We start from the raw sequence: 22,465 nt of genomic DNA on the forward strand, positions 1-22,465 counted from the left end.
CAGGGGAAATCTCCAGGTGGTGTAGAGTCATTCCCCCTTTTGCCATCTCCAGAGCAGGGGCATGAGAGGTTATAGATGGGGAGGATCAGAGGAGTAGAATGAGCATGCTTGATCTGGCTATTCCCAGCTGCTGAAATGGCCTCTTGGGATGATAGGCAACTGGGCATAAGTTAGAGCAACATCAGAGTTGCTCTTATTTATGCTGCGGGCCTGGCTGGCCCCGCCAGCCATTCTATCAATGGGTGAAGTGCAAAGATGATGGAAAGTCACAGTTGTGGGCTGCATTTTTGCATTGAGCTTAGCACAGCCAGGAAAGAGAATTAGGGCCTCCAAGTCAACATTTTGCAAAAATGGAAACAAGCAACTAAAGGGCTGTCTGTGCTGCCATTCCAGTTAAACTGAGCTTAAATATGATTGGAATCATGCTATAATATGTGGTGCATACAGCCTTCTGTATTAAGAATGTCACACTGCGGGTGCTTTCAGGTTGCATGTCACCTCCATGGTTTGTTCAGAGAGAACTAATATGAATGTGGTTGAGAAAAATAAACAAAGCTAATACTGGTTTCAACAGAAAAACATGAGTGAGCGATTGAGGGTCTGTGGGGAAAAATAGAAACAGCCTCTCTGTTTTGATTGTACTTAACCTTGCAACCACACAATCAAGCTGTGACCTTTGGAGAGAGTCTGTCTGTTCCAATGAGGCGATCTAATCTCCATTCCAAGTGTTGGTTTGATGTTTTTACACCTATGAATGTATAGATGTTTCTGCAAACTTCCATGTCATTTAATTTATTAACCTTTAAATGCAAAACCACCCCCAAAACTAAAACTTTCCATTATTTTTTCTATGAAAATATTTGTATTTGCACTAGTGTCAGTGATGTCTGGAGGTCAGAACAATGGACTGCCTCTGCCACTGTCTTACAGCAAGTCTCGCTGTAAAATGATAGGTTTCAGAGTGGTAGCTGTGTTAGTCTGCATCAGCAAAAAAACCAGACAAACGAGAAGTACTTGTGGCACCTTAAACTAACACATTTATTTGGGCATAAGCTTTCATGGGCTAAAACCCACTTCATCCGATGCATGCAGTGGAAAATACAGTAGGAAGAGATATATACACAGATAACATGAAAAAATGGGTGTTGCCATACCAACTCTAATGAGACTAATCAATTAAGGTGGGCTATTATCAGCAGGAGGAAAAAAACCCTTTTGTTGTGATGATCAGGATGGTCCATTTCAAATTGTTGACAAGAAGGTGTGACTAACAGTAGGGAGAAAATATTAGCATGGGGAAATAGTTTTTACTTTGTGTAATGACTCACCCACTCCCAGTCTTTATTCAAGCCTAATTTAATGGTGTCCAGTTTGCAAATTAACTCCAGTTCTGCAGTTTCTCGTTGGAGTCTTTTTTGAAGTTTTTTGTTGTTGGAGAATTGCAACTTTTAGGTCTGAAATTGAGTTACCAGGGAGGTTGAAGTGTTCTCTGACTGGTTTTTGAATGTTATAATTCTTGACATCTGATTTGTGTCCATTTATTCTTTTGCATAGAGATTGTCCGGTTTGGCCAATGTACATGGCAGAGGGGCTTTGCTGGCACATGCCATATATCACATTGGTAGATGTGCAGGTGAACACGCCTCTGATAGTGTAGCTGATGTGGTTAGGTCCTATGATGGTGTCCCCTGAATAGATATGTGGACAGAGTTGGCACCAGTGTTTGTTGCAAGGATAGGGTTCTGGGTTAGTGTTTTTGTTGTCTGGTGTGTGGTTGCTGGTGAGTATTTGCTTCAGATTGGGGGGCTGGCTGTAAGCGAGGACTGGCCTGTCTCCCAAGATCTGTGAGAGAAGGATCGTCTGAGAGATTGGAGGAAATGCGGTTGTATCTTAAAGCTTGGCTGTAGACAATGGATCGTGTGATGTGGTCTGGATCAGACACAAATCAGATGTCAAACTATAACATTCAAAAATCTGTCAGAGAACACTTCAACCTCCCTGGTAACTCAATTTCAGACCTAAAAGTTGCAATTCTCCAACAACAAAAAATTTCAAAAACAGGCTCCAACAAGAAACTGCAGAACTGGAGTTAATTTGCAAACTGGACACCATTAAATTAGGCTTGAATAAAGACTGGGAGTGGGTGAGTCATTGCACAAAATAAAAACTATTTCCCCATGCTAATGTTTCCCCCCAACTGTTTCTCATACCTTCTTGTCAACTGTTTGAAATGGGCCAACCTGATTATCACTACAAAAGGTTTTTTTTCTCCTGCTGATATTAGCCCACCTTACTTAATTGGTCTCGTTACAGTTGTTATGGCAACACCCATTTTTTCATGTTCTCTGTGTGTGTATATACATCTTCCTACTGTATTTTCCACTGCATGCATCTGATGAAGTGGGTTTTAGCCCACGAAAGCTTATGCCCAAATAAATGTGTTAGTCTCTAAGGTGCCACAAGTACTCCTTAGGTGTGGTGTTTTTTGTTGTTTGTTTGGTTTGTTGGTAAAATGATGGTAACAATAATTCCCTACCTCACTTGGGTGTTGCCACTCTTACATCGTGAATATTTGCAAAGTGCTTTGAGATCCTGGGTTGGAAGGTGATATTTAAGAGCAATGTATTATGAAGATTATTTTATATACTTGATGAGAAGTGACATTTATGGACCCCAAAGTCATTTAAACTGATGACAGACTCAGAATGCCAAATTGCTCATTGAACCCTGAATAATACTGCTCTTATTGTAACTTTTAGGATGACTGTATTAAGTACTGCTGAATAATAAATGTGTGGCATGCATACTGGTATTTGTAAATATATTTAACTTTTTTTTCTGGCTTTTAGTCAATCTAGTCAGTGACAGAGTAGGTTGAGTAACACTGCTCTAGCCAATGACCAATGGCTCAGCTTTGGTTTTTGAAGGGCGAAGTCCTGAAATTCATTATTTTGCACATAAGCCCTATTGAAAGCAGTTTTTGCCTGAGTAAGGCCTGGGTGAGAACTGCATAAACATGGGCCAAAAGTGAAGTCTCACTTGGTTGCTACCTAACATGGGATGCTCTTTCAACCAACTCTTTTTTAAATAAGAATGAGTTGTGAACAGTTTTAATGTGTCTGTTTTAATAAGCAAGACTGAGAGTGTAAAATACAAGCTTCAGTGCATTCTTTAACAAAAAGGAAGTGATACATACTAAAGGCCTAATTCTGCCCTGTGAAGTCAGCAATAAATGGCTACATAATGTGCAAAACAGTGGAGTTTTGTATGTGCAGTGGGTGAAATGTAGTCCTGTGCACAGGATCAGTACAGGGCCTATGCACCACTCATTATGGCTTATATTCAGTTTAAGTGATATATTGCCTGTGTGCTGACCCTCTCAGCAGGGCTGAATTTCACCCATTTTGAGTTTTACAGACAGCTAATGATACCGACTAAATTAATATCTACTCTTATCTGCATAAACATTGAAATGTGAGAGAGTGAAAAATGAAGACATAATTGGTATATTTCAGATATGAAAATAGTCGTTTCCTATAGCCAGAATCATTGCATTTTTAAGTGTAAAGTAATATCAGGTAGTTAGATCTCTTTTAAGTAGTTAATGTTAATATTGTGTATATTTGTTTCTAGATACTGTTAGAAGTTGTGTAGCAAAGCTGTTCTTCAGCTGCCCCCTGAAGGGTCATTACTGCCTATACAGTAAATCCAGTTTTACACTCATCAGCCGGCAGCCTCAGCTATGGATCCATATCATGTTTCTCTTTCAGCAGGTGTGTGCAATACATATAAGTAGTGGCACCTCAATAAACTGTACATGAAAAAAATGTTTTAACGGTAACCCATTTTGATATGTTTATCATCTCCATCAATGTTACTGTATGTGTGTATCCTTTGAATTTCCCCTTCTGATTTCTCAGAAGTGGACAGAGTTAGTTATAAGCTCTTTATTCTCCAGTGCTTTGCAGTAGAGTGGCATAATGTATGACAGAGTATGTGATTTCTCTTAAATATAACAAATTTAAGATGCCCATATGAAATTAAGAAATCTGAAGTACAAACATTGGACCAAAACTGGTCATCCTTTTTCAGGCAAAACTCCCATTAAAGTCAAGACCCCATTCTGCTTCCGTAGAAATGAATAGGCAAACTTCAGCTGATTTCTGTGGAAGTGGAGTCTGGTCTTTAGACTTCAGTAGGCCTTGGTGGTGCTCAGCACCCCTTACTCAAAACTCCCAGAGAGCAAAATCCTGAGTAAGGTCATCAGGATTTGATCAGTGTTGTTCAACTATTGATTAAGATTCTTTTGATGGTTATATTAAATATATTTCCAAAGAAAGACCATTAATTGATCATGCTTATCTGGAATATATATATTGCGGTATATTGAATAATATAAAGGAAAAACAAATCTGCATTCCCAGTTCAAGATGAATCATGATGGTTTTTCTTGTGTTCATAATAAAAAAAAAATCAACTTCTCAAACTATATATAGTAGTTTAAAGATGCAGTATGCCCAATGTTATTGCAATCTTAGTAATTAGAGATGGAAAAGACCTATTAGATCATTGGGTCAATCTAGCCGCAAGTACAAGGCATAGTGACATAGAGGATACATCAGATATAAAACTAATGCTACCCTTGATCTTGGCTAAATGTTTACCATGTGAATATTCAAACAAATGTAGTACTGTAAATTATGTTCCTAATGGACATTTGGTTGATTTAACAAATCAACATACTCCTACATGTTGTATGATGTCCTAGAAATAAGTACACACAAGATCAGAAAAATGCAAATGAGAAGTAAGAACCATTTTGATTCAACTCTTTCATTTCAAGTAGATATACCAGCAAGCAGATTACTGTACTTCCAGTGAGCTGAGCCCTCCTTGCCATCTCCAGTCTAATTTCAGCACTGCCAGCAGCTGGTTCTGGAGCTGAGCACATTCATCTTGAACCTGACCCTGAAAAGTGATCTTTGCTGTGGCAGCCAGCAGGTCATTAGGGCCTAATGGGGTAAACCCACCACTGTCACAGCTGTGTAGTTTAGCAGGGTATGACAAAGTACAATACCACTCACTGCCACTAGGATTTGGAGCTGCTTCAGCCCCTAAAGGGTAGAGCTGGATGCCACTGAGGAATTACCACCCTGCAGGACATAGACCACAGGTGGCTGAGGGAGGAGGCACAGAGCAAGGAACACAGATTTCTTCAGTTTTGCACAGCAGAGTACATGACTGTTCGCACGTGCTTCCTTCAGCACATGGGTTCAATAGTAGGGTGGAAGCTATAGAGTGGGGATAGAGGATTTGTTATGTGCAGCTATTTCAAATCACAATCATATTCCTTCTGCCTCTGTTCCTGCTTTTCCACACCTAGAGGATGCTGGCGGGAGGGTGTGGATGGGTGGGTGTTCTGATTTGGTGGGGATGTGGGGAGGGGAGGGTGTGAGCCAGGTGATGCTGGTTGTTCGGTAGGAGGGGGAAGAATTCTTGGCTGGATTGCGGCTTAAGTGCTCACCCTGCAAAGATCTGAGAGCAACTAAGCCACTGAGCAAGAGGCAAGCTGTTATCTGCCCCAGCTAGACTATGTAGAGCCCAGGAGGAGAAAAGAAGAAATGTGATCTGCTGGTTTTTAAGGGTGTGGTCCCTTCCTGGAAGTAGGGAAGGGAAAGAGACATTAGCATTTGAGGGGCAGAGAGAATTCAGGGAAAGAGAGAAGGTAAAAGGGGAGAAGGAGGACAAAGAAATAAGAAAAGACAAAACAAGTTAAAAATAAAGAGAGGTAAACAAGAAGCTGAAAGATTGAATTTGAAAAGAGAATTTTTTTAAGGAAAAAGTAAAGGTGAAAGTGGCCGCAGGGAGAAATAACCTGCATGACAGAAAAATGAGAGCAAGGGAAACAGCTGATGGAAAAGATGTATTAAAATGCATGAGAATGAGCAGAGAAGGAAGAGCAGAAACAAGGGAGACGTATACTAGGAGAGTAAACAGTCTGTTTCTTTATGAACTTATATATAATCTGATGCCAAAAACATACCATCTTGCTGGATGTTAACAAAATGATTTCAGTCCTTCTCTCTTTCTCTCTGTTGTATATTTTGAATCAATTGTAGTGATGCTTTCATCTTTGATTCCACCTTTATTTCCTCCTGCTTAATGTTTTCCTCATATTTTTTCTTTTTAAAAATCTCTTTAACCCTTTTACCAAGATTACATTGCACTTTGGCATGACCCTTTCAGTCTTTTATAGAGCTGGGACAATAAGCTTTGCAATATTTCCTATCTCAACAGATTTCCCATCCCTCTTCCCCCACCCCCACTGCTTCTGTCTGCATTCTGTTCCTCATCTCTCTCTCTCCTCTCCTCCTATTTTTTTTTTAAATACCTCCTCATCCCCCTTGGGAGCCTCACCTCATTTAAAACTCCTGGACCATGACTGCTCCAGTTACACTTTGGCTTTAATGTGTTTTTTCACATTTCTGTCTTGGGTAATTGCATTTGTTAAATTAAAAGTGCTGTTGCCAAGCTGACACCCTTAAATTTTGGCTCATCTTAACCATAGCAGCTCATATATTGATGCTGTTCCTTATATGTTTATTTTTTAAAAAAATCTGGAATATACCCCATCTATACTATGCTAGAAACTCACAAGACTACATTCTTCCATCTATGCACAGGAAGTCCCATGTGCAACCCACTATGTACCCAGAAGAGAATAGATCCCTGAATGTATAGGGCTCATCATGAGTCATCTTTCACACCCATTCTGGGGAGAGAGGGGCATAAAGCACTCCCCTCCGTGGGCATCTCCATCTGGTCTGTGAGCATGTGTAAGAGCAGCTGCTGCAGGGGAAGCTGCTCACCCTCCCATGCAGGCACACAGGTAGTGAGCAGACAGGATTGCAACAATAAGTGGAGTCACAGAATCATAGAATATCAGGGTTGGAAGGGACCTCAGGAGGTCATCTAGTCCAACCCCCTGCTCAAAGCAGGACCAATCCCCAACTAAATCATCCCAGCCAGGGCTTTGTCAAGCCTGACCTTAAAAACTTCTAAGGAAGGAGATTCTACCACCTCCCTAGGTAATGCATTCCAGTGTTTCACCACCCTCTTAGTGAAGTTTTTCCTAATATCCAACCTAAACCTCCCCCACTGCAACTTGAGACCATTACTCCTTGTCCTGTCCTCTTCTACCACTGAGAATAGTCTAGAACCATCCTCTCTGGAACCACCTCTCAGGTAGTTGAAAGCAGCTATCAAATCTCCTTTCATTCTTCTCTTCTGCAGACTAAACAATCCCAGTTCCCTCAGCCTCTCCTCATAAGTCATGTGTTCTAGACCCCTAATCATTTTTGTTGCCCTTCGCTGGACTCTCTCCAATTTATCCACATCCTTCTTGTAATGTGGGGCCAAAACTGGACACAGTACTCCAGATGAGGCCTCACCAATGTCGAATAGAGGGGAACGATCACGTCCCTCGATCTGCTCGCTATGCCCCTACTTATACATCCCAAAATGCCATTGGCCTTCTTGGCAACAAGGGCACACTGCTGACTAATATCCAGCTTCTCGTCCATTGTCACACCTAGGTCCTTTTCTGCTGAACTGCTGCCTAGCCATTCGGTCCCTAGTCTGTAGCTGTGCACAGGACCCTGCACTTATCCTTATTGAACCTCATCAGATTTCTTTTGGCCCAATCCTCCAATTTGTCTAGGTCCCTCTGTATCCTATCCCTGCCCTCCAGCGTATCAACCACTCCTCCCAGTTTAGTATCATCCACAAATTTGCTGAGAGTGCAATCCACACCATCCTCCAGATCATTTATGAAGATATTGAACAAAACTGGCCCCAGGACCGACCCCTGGGGCACTCCACTTGACACTGGCCACCAACTAGACATGGAGCCATTGATCACTACCCGTTAAGCCCGACAATCTAGCCAACTTTCTACCCACCTTATAGTGCATTCATCCAGCCCATACTTCTTTAACTTGCTGACAAGAATACTGTGGGAGACCGTATCAAAAGCTTTGCTAAAGTCAAGAAACAATACATCCACTGCTTTCCCTTCATCCACAGAACCAGTAATCTCATCATAGAAGGCGATTAGATTAGTCAGGCATGACCTTCCCTTGGTGAATCCATGCTGACTGTTCCTGATCACTTTCCTCTCATGTAAGTGCTTCAGGATTGATTCCTTGAGGACCTGCTCCATGATTTTTGCGGGGACTGAGGTGAGGCTGACTGGCCTGTAGTTCCCAGGATCCTCCTTCTTCCCTTTTTTAAAGATTGGCACTACATTAGCCTTTTTCCAGTCATCTGGGACTTCCCCCATTTGCCACGAGTTTTCAAATATAATGGCCAATGGCTCTGCAATCACAGCCGCCAATTCCTTTAGCATTCTCGGATGCAACTTGTCCGGCCCCATGGATTTGTGCACGTCCAGCTTTTCTAAATAGTCCCTAACCACCTCTTTCTCCACAGAGGGCTGGCCATCTACTCCCCATGTTGTGATGCCCAGCGCAGCAGTCTGGGAGCTGTCCTTGTTAGTGAAGACAGAGGCAAAAAAAGCATTGAGCACATTAGCTTTTTCCACATCCTCTGTCACTAGGTTGCCTCCCTCATTCAGTAAGGGGCCCGCACTTTCCTTGGCTTTCTTCTTGTTGCCAGCATACCTGAAGAAACCCTTCTTGTTACTCTTGACATCTCTTTCTAGCTGCAGCTCCAGGTGCGATTTGGCCCTCCTGATTTCATTCCTACATGCCCAAGTAATATTTTTATACTCTTCCCTGGTCATATGTCCAACCTTCCACTTCTTGTGAGCTTCTTTTTTATGTTTAAGATCCGCTAGGATTTCACCGTTAAGCGAAGCTGGTCGCCTGCCATATTCACTATTTTTTCGACTCATCGGGATGGTTTGTCCCTGTAACCTCAACAGGGATTCCTTGAAATACAGCCAGCTCTCCTGGACTCCTTTCCCCTTCATGTTAGTCCCCCAGGGGATCCTACCCATCCATTCCCTGAGGGAGTCAAAGTCTGCTTTCCTGAAGTCCAGGGTCTGTATCCTGCTGCTTACCTGTCTTCCCTGTGTCAGGATCCTGAACTCAACCAACTCATGGTCACTGCCTCCCAGATTCCCGTCCACTTTTGCTTCCCCCACTAATTCTTCCCTGTTTGTGAGCAGCAGGTCAAGAAAAGCTCCCCCCCAGTTGGCTCCTCTAGCACTTGCACCAGGAAATTGTCCCCTATGCTTTCCAAAAACTTCCTGGATTGTCTATGCACCGCTGTATTGCTCTCCCAGCAGATATCAGGAAGATTAAAGTCACCCATGAGAACCAGGGCGTGCAATCTAGTAGCTTCTGTGAGTTGCCGGAAGAAAGCCTCATCCCCCAGAGTCTTGGCTCTGCCTCTCCAAGGGACTGGCTGGCAGAGCTGAGCCAGGCTAGAAGGGGATGTAAACTCTGCTAGGACCAGAATATTTTCCCTTTTGGAGCAAGGGGGCAGCAGGGACTGAACAGTGACTCCGCATTGGAGCGGGAGGTGTAATTCCCAGTATGAGGAGACATACCTGTGATTGAGCTAGTATGCTAAAAAGGAGTGTAGCTGTGGCAGCACGAACAGAAGGATGGGCTAGCTGCCCTGAGCATAAACCCATGATCTTGGACAGGATCATACTTGGGGTGGCTAGTCCCTTCTGCTGCTTGCACTACCTGGGCTATGTTTTATTTTTAGCATGCCAGTGCAATTAGAACAAGTATGTCTCCTTGAGATGAAAATGACACCTTTCAGCTCTAGTGTAAACAAACTTAAGAGTCTCATTCTGTCCCTGGTGTGCTCCTGGGGCAATGAAATTCTACGTTGCCCCTTCCTGTGGGCTTGTGGTAACACCATGATCTAGTCCTTATTTCCCTAGGAATTTGTTTTTTTACCATCTTTTATGTCTATGGCTTTGTTTCTATTCTGAATTACTGGTTGATATAGGGGTCCTTGCAGCTTTATTCTTCTATTGCTTTTGAAATAATTGTAGTAAAAATTACTGCTGAACATCTAGAGCCCGATTCTGGTGCCAGTGAGTCCACAGCAATACTCCCATGGGCTTCAGATGTGCAGGATCAAGTCAGTAACATTTGGTTTTGTGTCCTTGCAAATACACTGTACACATAGCAGTGTGTATGCCCTTCTGTGAAAAAATGATGGTTCTTATTATGTTGTATTCACTATTCAACCCCATTGTGCAGTAACATGAAGTTTGATGTATCGTAATTTACACTTTTTTCATTTGTTTGAAACTCTAAAAGCTTTCACATACTGTGTCTATTTAACCATTTTTAAATTAAATACCATGCTACATTCATCCCTGGTGTAACTCCCCTGACGGCAGCGGAATTGTGCAAGGCATGAATTTGGTAGAAAGTATATTTATAATGTGTTAGCATTTACCAAATGTAGTTAAATGACTTTTTTATAGTTATTTTGTCCCAGATCCAAGGAATTCCATGAGTTACCTTATTTTTGTGAATAAATGCAATGTTTTGCCATTTATTATCCTCTTTTTGTTGAGTGCAAAGGAATAATTTTCCTCTCATATCTCCATAACAGATCCTGACTTCTGTCTTCTGTTCTCCCTATAATTGTGAAAGTCTTGGTTAATAATTGTAATATGCTTTGAAATCCTTGGCTGAAAGTTGTGGAACTGCAAATTATTATTATACGTATTTATTATTTCAAGATGGGTGGATTTTATCTTCATAGAAGGAGCAGAATATTTGACTTCAGAGCTGTTTTGTAGATTTGAGAGGAGACTGTTTTTCCAATTAAATGATTATTAAGAACAGAAATGAAGGTAGAATAATGGATGGTCTTGGAGGAAGAAAGCATGGTATTTAAGTAGTACTGAAATTTTCTGAAAATGCAAGACCGTAATGTCCAGCTGAAGAGGAACAAATCTAGGTCAATTTTTCAAGTTTGATTTATTTATTAAGCTTTTTCCTACAGCAAATTTTGCATCAGATGATATAGGTCAACTCTACAGCCTCTGGCTTAATTGGTCTCTTCAGGCTCGAAACTGTATAATAGGCAGTGTTAGTAGTGCCCCCTATTTTTAAGGTTGTCTGATATTTCACATTATAAGACCCTGTTTTCAGTTGCTTGTAACTTTGCCAAACTTTAACTGTTTGGGTTGAAATTTTCCATGCAAAGGTGTCCCATAAGCAGAAATTGTTCTGGAAAATGTAAGCTAAAATGGTTTAGCCATGTCTAAGAATGTGTCTAGGAGAGTATATGTTTTGCCCATATTAAAAAAAAAAAATCAGGGTGACGCTTTTTTTGAATCCCTCTGGTGCCCCTATACTAGACTAGAAATTTGGCAAGGGGTGCCTTTATGTCAGGGACATGCCTTTTGCCACTCCTGTGAAAATATGCCTGAATTTGGCCAAGTTCTAAATCTCTGAAAAATCACAGTTCACGCATGCCCAGTAGAAATATCTTAGATTTTTAGCAGCTAAATTGCCTGAAACTTGCATCCATATTGGGCATGCGTCAGCCCAGAGTTGAGCAGGCTTTCCCTGCAATTGCATCTCTAGCCTGCTGTGGGTCAGGCTGGGATCAAGCACCAGAACTCAGAGCAGGGAGACTTTTGTCTTTTGGGTGCTCAGTGATACCCCGCCTCCTACCTGCTGGTCCCAGGCAGCATGGAGGAGCAAGCTACATGATTCAAGTGCTGAAGAGACATGAGCCAGACTTGGGGGTTTGTGTGCAGGGGGATTACATTAGAACAAGGAGTCTGTGGAAGGGAAAGTGCAGGACTTGGAGGCTGCTGGGTTTGGGAGGGAAATTGAAACTGGGAGTTGGGGAGGGAGACTTGGACTCGGTGGGCAAGAAGACAGGGATTGGGAGATGGGGCAGACAGAGACTGGCTGGAAAAGGAGATTGAAACTAGCAGGCAAGGACACTGGGCTGGGGAACTAGGGAGGAAATGGGGGGATGGGGTGGGGGGGACTGAGATTGGATGAGGAGATGGGGGAGACTGGGACTGTCGGGGCAAGGAGACTGGAACAATGAGCCTTGGCAGGGAAACTGGGACTGCAAGCCAGTGGGGACAGAGAATGCAGGTGGAGGGGAGGGGTAACTGGAAGCCAGAGGGAGGAAGAGAGACCAATAAGACAAGGAGCCTGGAAGGAGGGAATTGGGACTGGGTGACAAGAAGGCTGAAGACAAGGAGTTGGGAGTGGAGGCGGAGAAATGGGCATGACGGGGCTGTGAGATTGGGATGGGGAATCTGGAGGGGTAAGACTAGGTCTTGCTGAGAAAGGAGACTGGGATAAGAAGTTAATTTTCTCTCTGCACTGGGCTTTCAATGTATGCATCCCAGGTCCTTTGCCAAAAGAGACAGAATACTAGTATATAATGAGTGCTAATACTGCTACTAATAGCTAGTTCACGTATCACTTTTCAACATTAGATCTCCTAGCACTTTACAGAGTTGGTCAGCATCATTAACACCGCTTTACTGAGGCACACAGAGGTGAAGTGACTTGCCCATGGGTCACTTATAGGTTAGTAATAGAGCCAGCAATAGAACCCAGGTCTTCTGAGTCCAGTGCTCTCCCCACTACCAGCACTGCTATATACTCGTGTTTTACATGTGCGCACACAGGGTAGTTGTGGTATGTTATCTGTATATAGTCGTACTAGCTTATATGTAAAATGTAATGAATCAAGTACCTGGGAAATCCAGGTATTGTGCACAGAAATAGTCTCAGAACTAATGGCATATACAGGAATTATTTAGTTTCACAGATTTATATACTTTGCATTGATTCGTATCCATCTTAACTGCACTGAATTGTTTTTAAATGTCAGTGTCAGATATTCTGCTCTTGATATAAGATGTAACAAGGACAGCAATTACTTTGTGTAGTTGTAGCATTCTGAAATAACAATACGATTTTAAGACTCAGATTGAAATTTTCTTTTCAAATATTTTCTCCAGAACTTGTTTCCAGAACCCTTGTCCATACAAAGTAACACTGTGCAAGTCCTTGAAACCCTGTGGGAGAAGACACAGCTGAAGGGAACACATGGTTTTGAAACTGCGATGATTCAATCTACATTTCCACACCAGAAGGTAAACATTTATTCCTTGGGGTGGGGTTGAGGGGGAGGAAGTGATTTTTATACCAACCTTTAGAACCGGTCTACATGGATCTTTGCAATAGATGTGATGGCTCCATCCTGTGTTTAACTACTGGAAAGCAAACCTTTTACACACATGCACATGTGTGCACACACAATATCAGCATCATACATATCTTAGCAATTAAACATGGGGCCCAATCCTGCTTCCAAAGAAGTCGATGGAATTTTTGAGGCTGACTTAAGTCAAAGCAGGATCAAGTCCAGGTGGCATCTGCTCCTTATTTCCAGCTACTGAATCACATTAAAATAAACTAATTTTTTATATTATTTTTCCATGTGAGCAATTGCTGTCTTGCCAAAAATATGCTAAGCATTTGCACTTGGGAGACGAGGTGGCCAATGACACTGAGAACAGGATGGGAAGTGGGTCTGTGGACAACTGGTGGGATTTTCAAGAGTTCCTTAGGAACAGAAGTCCCATTCACTTTCCATCTCTCTATTAAGAGGTGATGTGAATTAGGAAAATGTTTGAGAACTACTGCTTTTATCATTGGTAAATTTACAACCTGTTTCCACCCTCTTTTGCTCTGTGTATGTTTGTGTGTTGAAAGGAAACTGCTTTATATACTGAGTAATTTTTATGTCACTAAATTTCTTTTGCCTTCAGTGCTGTGTAGCTCTGGTTTCTTCTAGGTATTTTCTTCACAGATTACCTTGCCAAGTCCTCTTCAGCCAGTTTATTCATATGGCAGTCTATGGCTTGTTCATGATGGGGGGGCCTCTTACATAAACCACACCCAGCTTGTAAGGGCTTTGACCAGTGCTCAGCAGGAATTTTATTTCTGAGTTCTGTGGTGGATCCATAAATGTCATTTTGTATTTTACTTTGAAATGTCTCCAGGTTTCCCTAAGCCCTCATACATGCTTCATGGGAGTTGCTAGTAACGTGAATGAAAACAGGTGATGGTACATGTAGGTATTTTTTCCTATTTACATACATAATTTTAAAAGCTAAAAAGTCTGAATAGCTGCCATGATGGACTGGTTAGCTGCCCTGTGGAAATTCACACAATTCTGCACAATGCCTTTGGTGCTATGAAAATGATGATTTTTACACACTCCATTCTTACCGTCTGTCAGTTTAAAAGCTATTTGCTGTTTCAGGAATTGTAGGGGAAACTGTTTCAAAGCTATTAATCAGATGTCATGCAAAAGACCAGTAGAGGATTATAAAACAGACGTATTTGTGTGAAGTACGGAAATATTCTAGAACATGTACAATTATTTTTTTGTTTACATCTCAGCTAAAATTTGATGAGCTAAATTGTCAGATGTGGTTTTAAAATTTCTTTCTCAGGCTGAAACTAAATATGGAAAACGTCTACCTCAAAGTATTATTTTTACTAAAGTGATGACGGTTGAAAATAGGAGTTGTTAATGGAAACATCTGAAACATAAGGTGATCGTGTTGCATGCTATATTCAGATGCAACATATACCAGTACGTGCATATCATGCACATACAGATTCTTTATATTCAAAATTAAATTAAACTAGATCCAAGCTTTTTCTTCCAAAATCATAAAGCTGTTCTTTCTTTAACTTAGAATAAAGCTTGTAATAGCTCATTTGCCAAGAATGGAATAACCGGCACAGTACTATGAACTAGGAGATCTGACAACTGAAGTGATGTGAATGTACTTCTGACTGCATATTCAGGAACAAATTGAACCCCAGCATGCAATCTGAAGAACTGGGCTGTGTACTGGGCAGATTCATAGTCTAGTGGCGTTTACAGTAGAACCACTTCATGGCCAGCTGCAGTAGCCCTCAGGGCTGGTGTATCCCCTTTCCATATGGGGACTGGCCCCTAGCTCCATATTGTCCCCTTCCCCAAATCCCTGTCCACACTTATATACAATGAGCCCACTATGCTCAGAGTGTCACACCAAGGTCAAAGGCAGCCGACCTAGTAGTCCAAGCCAGAGTTTGCAGTCACAAGACAAGATATTGGGAGATCAGAACCAAGAGACAAACTGGAGATCAGAACCATGAGTCAGGAACCAAAGTCAGGCCAGGTCAGGATACCGGGGGTAAGAAGCAGGAAACACGTTGGAGGTATGGAACAGCAAGGCAAATGCCAAGTGTCAAGCTGGGGTGGGATACCAGGAAATCCAGGAGCCAGAGCTGAAGCCAGAGCCCAGTTGTTTAGACAGTTTCCTGTTCCTGCTGCTGGCTTAAATAGGGCCAGTGGGCCAATGAGCCACACTGGGGCTTTACCAATCACATCCAGCAAACTGTTAGTCTGCAGAGTATTTGTTGCATAATTCTATTATTTTTAGCCCTTTGGGGGTTATTTCATCATTCCTTTTTTGTAAGAGTACGTTCTTGGGTAACAGTGTTCCCAAACTAATGGGACAATACATCAAGAAACTGTAAAATGAAAATTAAAAAAATTAAACCAACTAGAAAATGGAACTTTGGAAACTCATCAAGATGTAGAATTACACACTGTTAGGATGCTGGATAACAATCAAGTAGATGAAACACATTAAAGACTTTCTTGAGATTTTAAAACTGAGTCGCGTGCTATGCAGCTGTTGGCTGGTTTCACGTTCTTTGTTTTTGGTTTGCTTACTAATATAGGGCCTGCTATTGTTCCTATCAAAACTGATTTCATTGCCAAAATTCCCACTGACTTTTCTGAGAGCAGGATCTGGACCTATTGTTTAGTAGATTTCTTTTTATTGCTTGTGAAATTCAGAGACAAAGACTAGCTAGAGTCCGGTGTAATACCATTGGCCCAATGCAGTTTTTTCAATGTCTCTCAAACATGACCAGAAGTGGCTATAAGAAGTGCAAGTGTGTGACTATACACACACACACTCTCTCTCTCTCTCTCCTGAAAGCTTTTGCTTTTTCAGAAGTTTGCTTCAGTTGGAAAATTTGCCTTATACTGTGTATAGGTCCAACCGTGCAAGACACAACCTACTCTCAACCCCCAGTGACTATAGTGGAAGCTGAGAATGCACCTTGTGCAGAAGGACTCCATAACTTTTCTTAAAAGCAATTGTGGGTTAGAGCTCTTAACTAACTAAACTCTTAGGCACTTGGGTGTACCAAGGGACAGGATAAAGTGCTTAGTCATGTAAACTTTCTAGCACAGTCTACCTTTGAATATTCTGGTAACAGATCAGCATATTAGGCCAGATTTTCAGATGGTGTAAATGAATGGTGGTCTGGCGGTTTATACCAGTTGGGGATCTGGCCCATCCAATTTCTGCATGTAGAAAGACACTTAAAAGAAATACTAATGTGAAAAAGTAGATTTAAAAACAAAATACCCTTCTTTCCCCCCACCACATACAGACGCCCTTGCGGTTTTATTTCATCAAAGATTTCAGAAAAGTGTCCTTACCTTTTTTCTTTTCTGTTTATGGGTCTATCGAAATGTAATAAAACATGGCAATACCAGCTCCATACTGTACATTCCATCACAAACAGACACATGTTCTACATCAGCTTAGGAAATTCAGAAACTCTGGGTTTCTGAAAATGATTAAAGAAACCACTCTCTCTTCCTGGGAGAAAGCAGGCTGAACTGTCCTCTCAAAATGCTACTGGAATTTGTTAAATATTTTTGCAAGTAATCAGAAGTAATGGCAAGTTACTGAGGGACAGGATGAAGGTCTTATCAACCTACCTACTGAAGTCTGGAGACATGGCAATCTCTGCAGAATCATTCAGAATATATGTCTAGCTATGGAAGAGAGATTAGGAGAGTAGCTGTGTTTAATAAGGGTTTGCTTTATATGAACAGTTGGGAATGCAGTCAACAGACATTAATGCTCTAAGTATCTGTTTTCCTATGTCTGCATGCATTGCACTCTTTCATTGTGATACAAGAATGCCAAAGAGATCCAGTTCTTCTCTTTATTGGCAAACTAATCCTTTGTGATTAGTTAACTGATTGCAGTGAACAATTTTAGGTTTTTGATAACCTGCTCCATTCTTACACACTAAAATAAAGTTTGGAAAAATAATTATTTAGCAGTAGTGTTGTCTGTTGGATAAAGCATAGGATGGGGAGCCACAAGACCTGGGTTTTTCTAATCTTGGCTCTGAGAGTGGCTTATTTATGTGACCTGGGGCAAGTGACTGAAACACTCTGTGCCTCAGTTTCCCCATCCGCAGAAAGGGTATTAGAGCACTTCACAAACATCAAGCCTTGAGATCTTTGCATAGTGCTAGGTATTATTCTGTTTCACAAATAATCACAGATGATATCACCTGCAGAAAAGTGAGCAATTCTCTATAAATAACAATACCCACCAATTCATAGGAAGAGCAAATATCTTGCATTGTGTTCTAGAGGTGGATGAGTGATCCATTTGCCTTTTATTCACAATCTACATCTTCAAGAACAGCCAGTTAGCCTACTCTCTTCCCTGGGCTCTTCAGGGGTGCCCAGCTGGCTTGCTCACTTGTTTGGTTTGGCAGCAGGTTGATAACATCATTTGCCCACTAAAACCAGGAAAGCATCATCTTGGTTGAGCAACTTGCTGGAAGCAATTCAGAAGGCCTTTAAATTCCTGTTGAAATGGTTAATGTTACTGGTATTTTATTGTGATATTAATGAAGTCTTATGGAGCCTGAAGCCTAGGTATGGGTGTTTATTATTAAATCTAAATAGAATGAAATAAATAAATGTCATTGTTACTGATACCAATGTATTAATTTATATTGTTTTGTTATTATGTGTTTGAATTACTTTTGTCTTGTGAGATTTACGGTTGTTGAAATTAACATTTTAAAATAATCAGATTAACAGAATACCTTTGACAAGGCCTAAATAGCAGTTGTGCATGTAGATTATCTAATATCAAGATATTAGGAATGAAGGAGATGCTCAGATTTCAGTAACTGTTTGTTTCTCATTCTTAAATGTACACTTATCTTTAGTAAGTTTCCTGTTTACAATGTCACTGAAAAATGAAAAACGTGAATAATTCGAAAAAATATTAATAGCTAGGAATATTCCTCTTCTAGTAGTGAAGGCATTACTCCAGGTTAATGCTGGTATACTTGAAAGCAGAATATTGACTCTAATAGAATTGCTTCAGATTTGCATCATGGTGATTGACTGCAGATTTTGAGCCAATATGTGCAGCCAACTCACTATCACAAATTCCTAGCATTACACAAAGAATCTTATGTAGCAATGTATTGTGTGATCATGCCAAAAAAAATATTTATACAACACAGTTTAAATTTTGCCAGAAATAAAGTATTTCCAGATGTATACCCTCATAGATTTTCGGTCAGTTGCTTCAGAGTTCTTTATCAGAAAACATAGGCTACATTATAAAGAACAGAACCAGTTTTATACTCAGTCCAAAATCCATTGGGTTGACTCATGCCATCATTTGTCAAGAGTGACGGAGCAGCTATTTTGTGAACCTTACATGGATTCCTTCAGATTTCTTTGAGTAGTTTTTGAAAGAAAATAATTAACATTTTTAAGCAATTGTCATTTCCATTTATTCCATTTCTTCACTTGATAAATCACTTTATCCATCAAGAAATAATGCCCCATTTTCACAGCTGAGTAGTCACCTTACACCTTCCAGATGATGCAGGTGAGGGATAAGGAAATCTCTTGCCCCAAAAGTTTGACTACCTCCCACCTCACAAGATGGCATATTTCAACCAACTGCTGATTGCCACACAGACTTTTCTTGAGCCTTTTCCCCATCCCCTGGCACCATAGCCAACGCACCCTAGCCACCCAAGAGGTGATTTTAGCAGCATAGAGAAGGCACCTGTTCTCTGGATTTTTTTTTTCCTTTCAACCCTGATACTATCAACTCATCTCTCCACAATGTGTCATTCATGGAAGACCCTGGGGACACATTGGAGGCAGCATCACCACCCTTGTGCCCAGCTTTCCAGTGATAGTCTAATGACAGAGAATCCACACCACACCAGGGCAGAGAGGACAACACATCTCTGGGCACTTCACTGCCCATTATTTTGCTCAGGTCCCCTTCTTGGAAGCTATTCCTTCACTGATACAAGGGACTAAAAGCCAAGGAAACTTCCAGAAGCTAGCTGGGCACATCCTGCTTACTCTGTTACCTCAGGTCATTGTGCCTGAGTCTCCCTCTGAAAAACCTGCGGTGGTTCCTGCCTAAGTAGCTACCAGTTATCCTGCCATAGACAAGTCAGCTGAACAAGTATGGTCAGTGTAGAGAAAGCTCTTCAATTTCAGAGCAAAGCAGCCAGCTGAGTGCCATGAATGGAGAGGGTTCCCCTGTAGGAGGAGAGTTAGTCCCACTGGTATGGGGAAGGGCAGTCAGTGAGCAAAGGAGTCAAGTTTTACTTGCCATTTTCAGTGAATCAGTGCTCAAGTGCCAGGAAAGAAAGCACCCTAGACACGGATAGCCTGGTTACACCAAACATGAGGTATGCTTGAGTACAGTCCCCAAAGATTCAGCTTTTCAATCCTTAGTTCTTGGTGTGCTGGGAAACACTTATGTTCCAGCTCCTTTCAGACAGAAGAATCTTTTTGCCCTGTTTCTGCTGATGGAAATTAAATGTTTATAATTAGAAGGTTTTTCTGATGTGCTTCTTTGACTGCCATCTCTCCTTGGGACAATAAATGTGTTTTTGCAGATGTCCCTGTATCTGGTATTTGTGCATGTGTCTGTTTCAAACTCAGCAGTTGGTTGAGATGAGGTCTTTTATGGAGGAAGAGGTATTCAAACATTTCTATCCCCATCTTAGAAGTACAGGAGGGTCCCTAGTTGTGAAAACAATGGGCCAAATTTCCCCCTGCAATACAGCCCCTTTCCTCTGTCTGCCAGCACAAAGAACCTTTAGAGTCAGGGACTCTAGCCAGCTGGGGATTCCTCCGACTGGAGGAGTCCCTGAATGGCATAGATCTGTTGTAGCTGGCTCCTCTTTTCCCCTTGGCTCTAGAGGCATGGCCAGGAGATAAGGCATGGCTAGAACGCTGCTGTGGTCCAGCAATCCACAGCTGGGATAGTGACTCCTTTAAGGTTTGCTAGGAAAACAGTTTGTATGAGATTCATTTAACCTGTTACTGCAGTTTTGGAACTAAACCTCATAATATCAGTGCTGCTCATCAGAGGTTTGAGTTCTGGCAAACAAAACCCTCTAGTCCGTCTTTTAAAAAAAGTTGGCCCCAACCTACCATTCAGTGATTAAGGCTGTGTTGTGGCCTCATATCCATTTAAAAGGGAGGAAATTCCCAGCGGTGTAGTCACTAGAGACCATTGAAGCCTAATGGGTCCAAAAAAAAAAAAAAAGGAAGCCATAGAGAGAAGCTGAAAGTAGTAAAGAAGTTGCAGCTGGAGGGAGTGGCCAGAGCAAAAGCTTGCAGGTGGGAGTGGCCAGAGCACAGCTCTGGAAGAGTATCAGAAACTCCCCAAATCCTACCTTCTGAAGAGTTACAACTTCAGCTGCTTCTGTTAAGAGAAAAGAAAACACCCTGTTTTTAATAGATCCACCCAGATGGGGTGTTTGCTGCCACAAAACATGAGAGAAGGGACTCTACTAGACCTTAATCCCCCCAAAGCTCAATGCTCACCAGATGCTATTTATAAACTCCCAGCACTCACCCATATGATTTCATTTTACAAGTAATAAATTGTGGGGCAATCGGATCATTCATACTGTGAATTTTTTATTACTGCCCTAGGATCTGGACCATGTACAGATGCATCTGGAAGAAGTGAGGTTCTTTGATTTATTTGGATACAGTGAGGAAGCAGGAACGTGGCAGTGTTTCATGTGCAATAATCCTGAAAAGGCAACAGGTAAGGAATCTTCATTCACTACTTCCATGCAACACGTAGCAGGGGTCTGGTTCTGGCAGACTGCCTTACCTGGCTGGATGATGCAGGGTAGACTTCAAGTCTGCAAAAGCAACATGATTCTGACACCTTATGTAGTAGTAACAACAGAGGAGAAGATCTAGCCATGGCATTGTTGAGCTTTCCCACATGGGGACACTCAGGAAAGTTCAGTCAGATCCTTGGATGATGAAGTTAGTTACCTAAAGACCACCTTACTCCTGAATGAAACCATAGGGGATGGGCATAACATAATTTATGTGCATCGACTTCACACTTTTTGTTGATTCACCTTAACTTTTCTGGGTGTCCCTGTGTAGACATGGCCTATGACAGGGAGGCTGTTAGGAGGGGAAATACTGCAGCAAACTCTGAAGAAAAGGGCAGACAAATTCTCCCTATAACTGGTGCTCATCAGCAAAGTTCTTCCCTTCCCTTATATCTCTTCCTAATATTTCTGAAGAGACACAAGATTAAATTCAAACCTTATTAGCTGTGTGTTGGAAGTGGTGGTGTAAACCCAGAGTGAATGTGGACATGTATACTAACCTGACCAAAGCCCTGCAGTCACCCTGTGCAGCAGGAGTAATCTGCAGACATGGAGTGGACATGTGGCCTGGACTTTTACATTCATGTTCCCCAGGTTCCAGCTGAGAATGTCCTTGCTGCAGGTGTTTAGGGAGCCTAGAATGGATGCAACAATTTCCCTTCAATGTATATCTTTGAGTACACATCCCTGGAAGAGGTAGCTTAAATTTGACTCTGAATTATTAGTTTTAATGTGATCAAATTACAGGCACACTTTTTCTGGGAACAGGCTGTTTAACAATTCAGTGATGAAAATGTTTGTACAGGTAAAAAAATAGGTGTGTCAAATTACTTACTATATTTGGTATCATTGTAGGTAGAGCTGGGAGCACAGCCTGTTACTGAGGTTGCCTGATATTTCCCATTATAACACCGTTTTGCAATCATTGTGAACATCTGCCCAAATTTGGCCAAGTTATAAGCCTTTGAAAAATCAGTTAACATATGCTCAGTAGAGACTTCTTCAATTGTAGCAGGTAAAATTTCCAAACCTTCTCACCTCACTGAGCAAGTTTGAGCCTTACACAGATCTTGGGGCTGACCTAACTGTATGCGCCATCACCACAAAGTGACAGAGCCTGCTCCATTGACTGCTGCTATATTGACCAGGACTGAGACAGGTTGGAGAGGAATAGGTAGAAGGCGTCAAGTTTGAGCAGAGAGTTTGTGCCTACAACAGCAGACCCTAGAATAGAACCCAAGAGTCCAATGTCACTGAAATAAGCCTAGTTTAAAATGAAATCAGAGTGTCATCTCAGCTTCATATTCTGGTTTAACTAAATCAGTTTAAAATAACATCTTTAGTTTAAACCAGTGCAACTGTGTGTGCACACAAACTCTTAGATGAAACAGATTGGA

The 22,465-nt window shown here is 41.6% G+C and overlaps 1 protein-coding gene across 7 annotated transcripts in view; it reads left to right on the forward strand.

The window, feature by feature from the left end:
• Window positions 1-22,465, forward strand: part of VEPH1 (ventricular zone expressed PH domain containing 1) — a 177,712-nt gene that overhangs the window by 101,245 nt on the left and 54,002 nt on the right. For all 7 annotated transcript variants that reach the window (XM_084638166.1, XM_084638164.1, XM_084638167.1 and 4 more), the window contains 3 exons: window positions 3,634-3,773; window positions 12,998-13,132; window positions 20,866-20,983. In XM_084638166.1, the coding sequence (XP_084494292.1) occupies window positions 3,634-3,773; window positions 12,998-13,132; window positions 20,866-20,983 (393 nt within the window). The remainder of the gene's footprint in view (window positions 1-3,633; window positions 3,774-12,997; window positions 13,133-20,865; window positions 20,984-22,465) is intronic.

Source organism: Lepidochelys olivacea (assembly GCF_965140295.1).
Source record: "Lepidochelys olivacea isolate rLepOli2 genome assembly, chromosome: 9".
NCBI classification, from domain to species: Eukaryota; Metazoa; Chordata; order Testudines; family Cheloniidae; genus Lepidochelys; species Lepidochelys olivacea.